The 12,515-nt window shown below is 32.6% G+C and overlaps 1 protein-coding gene across 1 annotated transcript in view; it reads left to right on the plus strand.

Moving 5' to 3' along the window:
* ROBO2 (roundabout guidance receptor 2) overlaps nt 1-12,515 on the plus strand; it is an 83,219-nt gene that overhangs the window by 13,031 nt on the left and 57,673 nt on the right. The window contains exons 4-5 of the mRNA XM_022578293.3: nt 1,045-1,169; nt 3,493-3,664. Of these exons, the coding sequence (XP_022434001.2) occupies nt 1,045-1,169; nt 3,493-3,664 (297 nt within the window). The remainder of the gene's footprint in view (nt 1-1,044; nt 1,170-3,492; nt 3,665-12,515) is intronic.

Raw genomic sequence — 12,515 nt, forward strand, 5'->3', positions numbered from 1 at the left:
GAACCCGGCTGCCCTGCCTTGGCAGGTGGACTCTTAACCACTGCGCCACCAGGGAAGCCCCTATTGATAGTCTTTTAAAATATGTTTTATGTTTGAAGTGTACACGTTTTCAAAGAACTAAATTGTGTAGTTGTGAAAGCATTGATCTTATATGTAAAAATTCTTTTGTACCACAAAATTATCTGAATTTTGCTTTAACTGTTAGTACTTTGATTTGTTTTTCCCATAAAGGAAGAGAATTGTAGGAAATTAAAATCTGTCCATTTCACATTTGATCCAACATGAACTGTTTTCATTTATATCATCAGAGTTCCTTGCTCATCAATATAAAATAAGTTTTAAATCTTAAATTATGGGTCAATTTATAACAATTATTTTTCTCAATACGAAAACAGAAGTGTCTTTTTTCTGCATTGGTGAAATTTATAGCTGTGTTTCTGTTTTTATGTATTAAACGCAAACCAGAACAAAACAAAAAGATTGTCAGTAATGCTACCACTCAGAGATAATAACATAAAATTTTGGAATGCATCCTCTCAGAACATTTTTGATAGCAGTGGTTTTTTTTGTTGTTGTTTTTTGTTGTTTTTTGTTTGTTTTTTAAAAAGCGAGCCTATTAGAGTCAAAAGAACCAAAGTTCTAGTATCAATCAGACACACCTGGGTTCAAATTCTCCCTCATTATTTGACTTAGAGCTAAGTCTTCAGTTTCCTTATCTGTAAAACTGAGATAAGAGTTGTTTTTATTTCCTGAGGTTATTATGAGAATTAAATCTTACTCTTACCTCAGTTCTGGGCACATAGGAAACATTCATTTGAATGTTAGCTGTTAAATTTATTGTTGAGGACATATTACCATAGCTGTTGTATTTGCTTTAATCTATCCATTATATATAAAGGATTTTTTTTTTAACTGTCACTGTTAATTCAGAACTACTGGAAACCAGACCTTCTTGCATTTTGTCTTTATATTCATATTCTGTAAGCAGTCTTAATGTACACCAAGACTTACAGTTTGTGTTTATTCTAATCACTTCCCCTGCAGCCCCAAGTGCCCCACCACAGTCTGTCACTGTGCTGACTGTTGGAAGCCACAATAGCACAAGTATTAGTGTTTCCTGGGATCCTCCTCCCCCTGACCATCAGAATGGAATTATCCAAGAATACAAGGTAAGGCCCAGATGAAGAAGGAAAGTTCACAGGTAAAAGTGCCCAGAGAAGTCTCAGGGTCACATGGAGGGGGAACATTTCGAGTGGCCCTCTTATTGAGTTTGAGTGTAAAGTAATATTTTATATCTTTGTGTGACAGGTAAAGAAGCAAATGCATAGGATGCATAGAACCTAATTCCAAGGTCACAGATAACACAAACTCAGTTGGACAAGCAAACCATAAGAATGCAGCGTTGTTGTTGTTGTTTTTTTTGTTTGTTTTAATAATGTGATTGCAGAACCTCAGGGATTTAGAGAGACAGGGTAGAGGGTAGATAGTGAAGCCCTATCCTAGGGAGTGCCTTTATCTTTGTTATTAGATTTCTGTGTAATGGGACTTAGAACAGCTGTTTTTAAACTGTATCTCATTAAAAAGATGCTTCAGGAGTTTAAAGAGTTGAGATGGAGATAAGAGGGTGGGCAGTACAGCCTCCCACTGTAAATTCTGCTTTTACCAAGTTATTGGTAAAAGGTTCTGTAAAATATTTCACTTGAAAAAAGGGAGCCATTGAAAAAGCAAATTGTGAAAAACTCTTACTTTTCAACTGATGAGTTTGTTGCTATTTGGAAACAGTATATATTCGTTGTTTCTTCACCATCATTTGAGCGACATCACTTAAGAATCACAAGTTGTCTAACTTTGAGAAATAAGGTTCTAATTAATTGTGATGTGATTAGACTACATGGGAGAGTAAAACACCTCATTAAATCTTGTAAAAATTCAAAACTATGCTTTTTTGCTATTAATAAATTTTTATAGAAATCTGATAATAACATACTAAGTAGATCTATTAGAAAAGAAAACTAGACACCCCACCTCACCCCGGAAATTCATAGTTGGTATGTGAAATTAAGCTGAATAATTTTACTCAAAACATTGTTGCTTCTAGGAAAAAATGTGAAAGTTAAAGTAGAATTTTCCTAAGTTAATGGTTAAGTTACTGAAGCAAATGGACTAAATTTGCATAAGAATTTATTTTAAAATTATTCCCATCACATTATAAAGAAATGTGAATAAGAAAATAAGAGTAAGTGCTTTTACAGTAGCATAATTATATAAAATCAGAAATTTTATAAGTGTTAGGACACAATGTTTTAAAAGCAAAACATTATCTACCCTGGAGTGTGTGTGTTTTTTAATGAGTTTAGGATTTTACTTTTATATCATCTAGGACTAAATATCTTCAACTTCTATTTATTTAAATATTGATTTTTTTTTCACAACATGATAATTTTTCATAAGTTGTAAATTTTCTCGCTCATATGAGATTGTCCTATTTTGGTAAAAATGTGTATATTTTGGTAAGGGCTAAATAACCCTTCACTAGTAACTTAGGTTTCATAGACTAAATAAAAGACATTTGCAATTCAAAGGCATTCTTTTAAAGAAAAAGTTTCAGGAACTTACCTCTTTCAGAAACAAGCAATGTACGTGTCCCCGTGTAGATTATAAATACTGTATAATAGAAATACAAATAAGTACACACAGTAGAATTTTTTATAACACATTTTACAGTAACAGATTTCCATATCCCAAAAGAATGTATGACTTAAAATTTGATTCTTATTGGAAGTACAAGCCTAGCATCCCTCACATCAGTGTTTAAAGACTTCCCACCACTCTGTTCTCATGCATGTGTATGTATGTATAGATATGTTTTGATCAATATTAAGATTTATTACTGTCAGTGTAAATATTGGCTTTAATTTTATCTCAGTCAATATCTATAACTTTAGTCAATTAATCTTGTTAACCACTTCTGTGTAAGTTAATATTTTCTTAAATGAAATATAAATTACTTCGATGTGCACCTGTATACTTTGGATACTACAACTCATAATCACCATATTTTTAATAATTCTTTGCATAATAAATCTTGATAAATAAATTAAGCAGAGGAATTTGTGTGTTTTAATCCATACCTAAACGCCATTTGCAATCAAGGACCACTTTCCAGACCTTGCAGAGGTGCTGAGGGAATCATTGTACTATGAGCATTCAGTGTTGATTGTAAAATATAAAGGAATGCTGCATAGTTTTAGCTTCTTTTGTTGTTCTTTAATACACACACACACATACACAGACACACACACACATATATATATATATATATACATACATACGTATATATATAAACAGCAGAAATTAGGCTTTAGAAAATGTCATTTACAAATACTTCTATAAGACTAGAAAATAGATTGGTCTTTACTAAAAGATTTAATCAATTATAATGAACTAATTACCAGAAAAAAATAATTTGATATTCACTTTACATTTCTATAGATTTGGTGTCTGGGGAATGAAACACGATTCCACATCAACAAAACTGTGGATGCAGCCATTCGATCTGTAATAATTGGTGGATTATTCCCAGGTATTCAATACCGGGTAGAGGTTGCAGCTAGTACCAGTGCAGGAGTTGGAGTAAAAAGTGAGCCACAGCCAATAATAATTGGTGAGTACCAATCCATATGATATGTGTTTTAGAATCAGTCAACTGGTAACAAGGTAGATTATTTTCTTGAATCTACATCCCAACAGTGGAAATACAGTAAATAATGAGTAATAAGATGCACACATCATGTAGGCAAATAAACTGACTAGAGCTTCTAACAAAATGTTTAGCAATTGCTTATGCTCTTAGGATTTCCACAAACTTCTTAAAATCATAATCATTAAGAGTTTACATGCTGAAAGTTGGTTTGAAAATTATTTTTAATCTATAGTTTCATTTGTAATTTTGATGCCTTTGAAATACAATAGGAAATGAGGCAGTTACTGAAGAAGGCGCATTATGTTTCAAATCTGTATACCTCCTCTTAGCCAGAAAAATGTCAAAAATTAACCAGAAACAGGCCAAAAGAAACTAGTAATCCAAATAAACTATCCCAAAGAAGAAATCCCTATTCAATCTACTATCATCATTACAGAAAATTGCTTCCTATCACCATGGATTATGTTTGACTTTTCTTGAAATATATATAAATGGAATCATACAGAATATAATATTTTGTGTCTGGCTTCTTTCACTAAACATAATGTTTTTGAGATTCTCCCATACATGTATTATGCAATTCATATGTTTTATTTCTGAGCAGTATTCAATCATGTGAATGTATCGTATTTTGTTTCTCTGCTTTTCTCTTGAGAGAATGTGTAAGAAGATTTTTTGAGGACATATGTTTTTATTTCTTTTGGAGAATTACCTAGAAGTGGAATTTCTGGGTAACAGCACTGATGTAGTTTGACTTTATAAGGAACTCTAAATATTTTTTCAAATTGTATAATTTTATACTCTCACTGGGAAAGAATATGACTTCCAGTTTTTCTACATCCTCACTGACATTTAATGTTGCCATCTGTCATTTTAGCCACTTCAGTGAGTGTAAGAGTCCCTCATTGTCATTTTAACTTCAATTTTCTTTGATGACTAATGATGTTGAGCAACTTCACATGTGCTTATTGGCCATTCACATATTTTCTTTTGTAAAATTTCCAAGTCTTTGCCTTTTCTAAAATGGTGTCATTTGTCTCTTGTTACTAAGAGGAGTTATTTGTACATTTTCAATGTAAATTATCTGTCATAAGCTGTATCACAAATATTTTCTCCCAATTTATGGCTTTCTTAGTCCTTTTCTTGATAGTGTCTTTTGAAGAGCAAAAGTTTTCAATTTACATAATCTATAATTTATCAAATTTTTCTTTCATGTTTAGTACTTTCTAAGAAACTATGTCCTAATCTAGATAGCAAAGGTATTTTTTTCCAGAAGCTTTATAGTTTTAGCTTTTATGCATAGCTTTATAATTCATCTTAAAGTAATTGCATGTGATTTGAGGGTTGAGGCTTATTTATTTCTTTATGTAAAATCAAAATGCATAGGTATCCTTCACTGAAAAAACTTTCCTTTCTCCAGTTAACTATATATGTGTGGATCCATTCCTGGATTCCCTGTATGATTCCATTTGTTTATATGTCCATCCATATGCCAAACCACAGTGTCTTGATTACTAATAGCTCATAGAAAGTCCTGAAATCAGGTAATGTGAATACTGCATCATTTTCTTCTCCAAAATTTTTTTGACTGTTCCAGACCTTTTGCTTTTCCATATACTTTTCAAATCAGCATGTCAGTTTCTACAAAATTATGTTGGAAGAAAAATTTGGAAAATTTTTTTCTACAAAATTATGTTGGAAAAATTATATTTATGTTTAAAAATACAGTGGATCTATACATCAAATTGGAAAGATTAAACATTTTCATAGTCAGTCTTTCTCTGTGGGAATTTGATGTACTCTCCATTATTTGTCTTTATTTTTCTCAACAATATTTTGTAGATTTCAGCATATGGCCTTAACATATGTTTTGTTAAACTTTTTCCTATTTAATGTTTTTTACACTATTACAAGTGAATTTATAAAATTCCCTTTTTCAACTACTTTATGTTATATATAAATTTATCTTTATGTATTTCCCTTTTATCTTATGGCCTTACTAACTTCACTCACTTATTTTAATAGTTGCAAAATACTTTTTCTGAGTGTATTCAGATAATCTATTTTCTTTCTCCTTATTTGTGTTAATATGATAAATTCTATGGTTTCAAAGGTAAATAAACCTGGCATTCTTGGGATAAATCCCACTTGGTCAGGATATATTATGCTTTTTACAGATACTACTGAATCTGATTTGCTAACATTTAGTAAAGAATTTTGCATCTATGTTCATGAGGGATATTGATAGGTAGTGTTCTTTTAATGTGTTCATCAGGTTTTGGAATCAGGGAGGCTAGCTTTAATGGGTTGGGAAGTATTCCTTCCTCTTTTACATTCTGTAAGAGTCTTGGTAGGCCTGGTCCTATTTCTTCCTTAAATCTTCTAGAATTCAATGATGATATCTGTGCCTAGAGTTTTCTTTGTGAATTATTTTTATTGTTATGAATTTACATTTATTCAGGTATTTTTTTCTTCTCTGTTGGTTGTGGTAAATGGATTTTTGGTGTTTGCCCACCAATGAATTTGTCTAATCCATCTAAATTGTTGAATTTATTATCACATGTTTATTTGCAGTATCTCCTTATTTGTAATCCCTTTAGTTGTAATGCTTGCAGGATGAGTAGTAATGCCATCTCTTTTACTCATAAGTACTGTGGATTGATGCTCTCTCTCTCGTCTCCTTTTTCATTGCCCCCTACCCTCTCTCTCTCTTCCCTCTCTCCAACTTTAATCTTGATAAGGATTTATCAATTTTATTAATCCTTTCAGTGTACAAATTTTGGCTTTGTTAGTTTTATTTATTTGTTTTCTAATTAAGTGATTTCTGATATTTTTTTCTTCTGCTTACTTTTATGTTGCTTCTTAAGATAGAAACTTATATCAATGATTTGGACCTCTCTTCTTTTCTAATACAAATATTTAAAGTTATAAATTTCCCTCTAAGCACTTCTTCAGCTGAATCTTACAAATTTGATGTGTTCTGTTTCCATTTATCATAAAGTTGAAAACACTTTTCACTTTCCCTAAAAATTTTTGGGTTTTGCAGAAGTTATTTGGAAATGTGCTATTAAATTTCCAAATGTTTTGGTATTTTGCATATAGCTTTTTGTTGCTGATTTCTAATTTAATTCCACTGAGGTCAGAGAGTGTATTTTACATGAATTTAGCTTTTTAAATATGGAGACTTAGTTTATGGCCCAGAATTTCGTTTTAGCGAGTGTGCCTTGTGCATTTAAAAACTATGTTCATTTTTATTTTTCTATATTGAAATGGAACGTTCAATAAATATCAGGTCAAATCAGTTGGTAGTATTGTTAAAGTCCTGACTTATTTTCTGTTAATGCATTCTTTTAATTAATAAGAAAAGAGCCTGACAATTTATTATAATTATAGATTTGTATATTTCTCCTTTTTGTTTATAAGTTTTTGTTTCATGTATTTTGCTACTCTGTTTTAACTGAGTATATTTTAAGATTGTTATAGCTTCTTAATGAACTTATGCTTTTTTATTATGAAATGCCTCACGTTATTTCCTCGTAAGATTCTTTGTCTTGGAACTTACTCTGTCTGATGTTAGTACACCTGTGTGTTTGTGTTTTGTGATTCTTTTTCCATCCTTTTATTTTAACTCCTATGTCTTTGTATTTAATGCACATTTGTATTATTTAAATTGCATATTTTGAGGCCTTATTTTTTATCCAATATGATAATCTTTGCCTTTTAATTGGAGTGTTTATTATCTTTAATGTGATCATTGATGTTTTGGAGCTTAGAATTACCCTTTTGCTATTTTTTTTTTTTATCGGACTTTGTTCCTATTTTCCTAATTTACTGATTACTTTTGGATGAATAAAATGACTTCCTGTATAATATTTTATGTTCACTCACTATTGAATTGTTAAGTATACTTATTTTTGTAATGATTACTCTAGGATTAGCCTATGCTATATGGATCTTAGAAAATATAATTCCATTTTCCTCCCTTTCAAGCTTTTTGCTATTGTTCTACATTTTACTCCTGCACATGTAATAAAAACCAATACACAAACTAAAGTATTATTATTGATTTTGCTCTAAACAATCAACTATCTTTCAAATAAATTAAAACTAAGAAAAAATATTTTATATTACCCACCTTTATCTGATATTCTGTTCCTTAAATTCAATCCCTGAGTCTGCCTGAGTTTTACTGTCTCTTTAACTCAGGAATGCTATTCAGCCATTTTTGGACTCCCCTTCATTGCATCACATTTTAGAAATTGTCTCCAGATAGAAAGATATGAATATCATACAATTCCCCTTGTTTATTTCCTTTTTTCTCATAGTTCTGTCCTTTTGTTTCACATATTTTGCCTAGGTTTTCCTTGTTTATGGTGGGATGGCATGTCTCATTCCTGTTATCCTTTCATGGGCAGAAGTGGAAGTATCCAGTGAATTATTCAGTTTATATAATACAAATTCCATTTGTTCTCTTTTACATTTTTCATTGCCCTCTGAAATTCCCCATGTGTTCATTCATTAGGACTCTATTATTTTAAATTAATGAACATATTGTAATAGTTGCTTGAAAGTCCTTTCCTCCTAATTTCAACATCCATGTCATCTCATGGTCCGTTTCTATTGATTACTATTCCTCTTGATCTTGGGTTATCTTTTCCTCATTTTTGCTATTGTGGTTGTTATTATTGTTTTGCTTGTTTTTGCATGCCTGGTAATTTTTTACTATATACTGGACATTGTAGAAAACATACTATACAATTTTGTGATCTTCTGAAGAATGTTGTTTTTCTTTTCCTGAGAGGCAGTTATGTTACTGGCTGATCATCTCGATCTTGTGGTGGCTTGGTTTTTACATATTGTTAGTATGGACTATTTATGCTTTGACAGTATTCTTCAGGCAAAACCTCAGTTTAATTTTTACTTCTAAAGTATAGTGCTCCTGGACTTTCAGTGAAAAGCCTAATATATTTATCTGGTCTGCCTAACTTGATGGAGTTTAAACTTCAAACACAATCTTCTCTGCAGTGAGAGTCTGCTCAGTCTTTGCAGCCTTTTACCTTTTGAGTTTCACCAAATCCTTGAAATCGTCCTTCTGCCTGCACAATTCAGGGTTCACACTAGTACTGAGGGAGAATTTATACACAGATTTGAGAACATCACTCTCCTGTCCCTCCCTCTTTCACATGGTTTCTCCCTTAATTTTTTGTCACACTGGCAGCTGCAAAGGTTATCTTCTGACACCTCCTAGAAGTAAGACTGAGATTTTCAGCTTGAGTTCTATCTCCCTAGTGCTGCATGGATTGAGCTCTCTAAGGGGGTAGAAAGCCTCATAAATGCAGATTTTTTTTTTTCTTGAGTGATTTTATTCTTTCAAAAGGGAAATCCCTTCAGTTTACCCTGATTTTATTTGTTTGTCGGTGTCTTTATCTTTTTAAATGTTCTTCCTAGAGTTTATATATTTTAAAAATACTTGTCCAGAGTTTCATACAAGCCAATGTGCCATTTGCATTCTTTTCTGTTTATTTTCTAAAATATGCACATAGAACATACTACCAAATTCTGGGAAGTTGTTTCTTTTTACAATGCATTTATTATATAATGAAGTGATTTAATATTCAGTTGTCATGTTAAATTTTTTTAGATTCTCCAAGTATTCTTCCTTTTATATATTAAAAACATTTAAAAAGTTATAGTATTAACTTTTCTTTAAATTGCCTTCCCTTTCTTAATTAGTCATACAAACTGAATTAATTTCTTAACCTGAGGGAAACCTATAATCTTGCCCTTCTGAGGTTTTCTAAAATAAATTGGAATAAGAAAAATACAGGTACACCCAATAGGATTTAACAGATATAGATGAACTTTTTCTTATTTCTACATATTTTCTAAATAATATTTAGAATATTTGTTATTTAGAAATAAGGCAGTAATTTTTCACTTAAAAAATATGAAACAGGGCTTCCCTGGTGGTGCAGTGGTTGAGAGTCCGCCTGCCGATGCAGGGGACACAGGTTTGTGCCCCTGCCGGGAAGATCCCACATGCTGCGGAGCGGCTGGGCCCATGAGCCATGGCTGCTGAGCCTATGTGTCTGGAGCCTGTGCTCCACAGCAGGAGAGGCCGCAACAGTGAGAGGCCCGCACACACACACACACACACACACACACACACACACACACAAATATATATATATACATATATATATATATGAAACATGTTTGAAAGGTATAGCTTTCTATGAGAGCTCCTAGATAGGCAAACAAAGCTTTTGTTTTGTTTTGTTTTGTTTTCTGTATGCGGGCCTCTCACTGTTGTGGCCTCTCCCATTGCGGGCACAGCCTCCGGATGCGCAGGCTCAGCAGCCATGGCTCATGGGCCCAGGTGCTCCGTGGCATGTGGGCTCTTCCCGGACCGGGGCACGAACCCATGTCCCCTGCATCAGCCGGCAGACTCTCAACCACTGCGCCACCAGGGAAGCCCGCTTTTTTTTTTTTGTCACTGCCCTTCTAGCATATATATGAAAAAGATTGACTGAAAGTAATTTTTCTAAATCAAAGATCAGTAGGATTACCAAATATCTATATTTTCCTTTCACGTTTTCTTTTTGTTTTCTGTCATCTTTGGTAATAAATATAATTCTCAAGCATGGAAAAGTTGGTTTGTTTTGATTTTGGTTTGTAGTAGCTACCTATTTGCTTCACAATATTTGGGGGATTTATTGTATTTGGAGGCAAGTAAAAATTGCAGTAACACCATTTCCCCAAGTTCATGTCATGACAGTTAAGAATAAACAATTGTATGGTAACTTAAAATAATAATGTTAACTAAGATTATTTTAAATCAAATGGAAAGTTTTGCTTAACTCATACTATTTTAAAAAGACTGAGTGATCAAGTGGATAATGAGTACCTTTTAATTCGTTTATATATCATACTTTTCAAATTTTTCTATGAAATAAAAAATAATCTAATAAGTAATATTTCTATCTCCTTTTCATGTAGTTAGAATACACAATATCCAAGACAATTATAAAAAATAGAATTGTACTACTTGAAATAAACACACACACACACATGCACACATGTGCACACACACACACACAAGCACAATTCAACCTGGAAAAGGCTATTTGTCCTCGAGAGATTTATTTCTTTTTAGTATCTACTGTTGTACTGAAGAAGCCTTTAATTGTTTCTTTAATTACCCTTGCATATCTACCTCAACATCTTGTCTGATCACCGTATCTACACAACTGTTATTCCTTATTTGAAAAGTGATTTAGTGATGGCTAATCTCCATTTCTCTTTCAATTTACACTTTTCCTATTGTCTATTCAGTACTGGAAACAGCACTTGAAGTGACTCAAGCTCTTCCTCACTTCCCCTTTGCTTTAATTAAACCATGTATTGGCATTTGATGTAATTTATGGCTGATAATTTTGGATTTGTCTTATGCCAGACAATGTACTGTTTCATCTATTCCTTCTCAGCTTAGTTTTTATTCCAAAAAGTTACATTAAGGGACCTTTAATTAAAATTTGTATAAATATAATAAATAGCCTTACACAGACTTAAAAGTAGTATTGTTCTTTTATTTGCTGTCTCCACTGGTAAGGTGACTTTTACATCAAAATATCCATAATTTTATATGTTTGCAATTACACACAGACAAATACAACCAAATACATTTATATATATAAGCATCAAACAGCATGTCATATAACAAAATTACATTGACTTAAAATTCTCAGTAATCTTGCTTAGTAATATACCTATTGTTTCCTTAATCATTTGCCTATTTCACGCTTACCTTACATAGTTGGTAATATGTGGAACAACTGCAAACTTTCACAGTAATAGGTACAATCGAATCTGATGTGTCTAATTAATTTTTAGTCCAACAAATTAGTTTTGTTCTTCATTACTGTCCAGTGGGAGGAAGACATTATATTTCATTATATTTTTTTGTCTGAAAGAACAATGGAGTGTTACAGGTCACACACATCCCATGTCTGTGCTCTAATTAGTCCAACTGACAACATTGTTTTAAAAATACTAGCAGCACAAGAAATACTCATACACTTTGGGTAACATAAATAAATATTTCACTATATTCAATAAGACATTTTATAGATCTTTTACACAAATGAAGGATGAATTTTCTTTTCTGTTTGTGCTATAAGGGGTTTTCTTTTTAGTAACTACTAGTGTTTAACACAATCACCAGATATATGTATTGATATGTCTCAAGTTGAAAATATGAGCTCATTTTAAATACATTTTTGATTATGTTTATATGTATAGTAACTAAGAGCAGATAGATTAGGAAAATGAACCAGCTTCACTACATAAGTGAAGTTAGTTTTTAAATCTGGAAATTAACACAAAAGACGTTTCAAGAATGGCAGATTAGACCATAAAAAATGCTAGCAGCTATAACAAACAAGTGGGCATACAGATTGGCTTAACAAAATAAAAGTTTCTTTCTTATTCATAGCCCAGTCTAATATGAGTTAGCAGAATGGAGGATGGGGTTTCTACCCCATAAAATTTTTCACGGAACTTGGCTCCTTCCATCAATGGCTCTACGTCTCTTAGAGCAGGGGTTCCCATCCCCTGGGCCGCGGACTGGTAAGCACCAGGCCGCAGAGCAGGAAGTGAGAGGTGGGCGGGCAAGCTTCATCTGCAGGTCACTCGCATTACCGCCTGAACCTTCTCCCCTCCTCCACGCCCGCGCGTGGAAAAATTGTCTTCCACGAAACCGGTCCCTGGTGCCCAAAAGGTTGGGGACCACTGTCTTAGATGGTCAGCATCC

This window comes from Delphinapterus leucas, chromosome 4, assembly GCF_059928025.1.
Source record: "Delphinapterus leucas isolate spDelLeu-1000000601 "Yukka" chromosome 4, BTC_Dleu_Yukka2, whole genome shotgun sequence".
Lineage (NCBI taxonomy): Eukaryota > Metazoa > Chordata > Mammalia > Artiodactyla > Monodontidae > Delphinapterus > Delphinapterus leucas.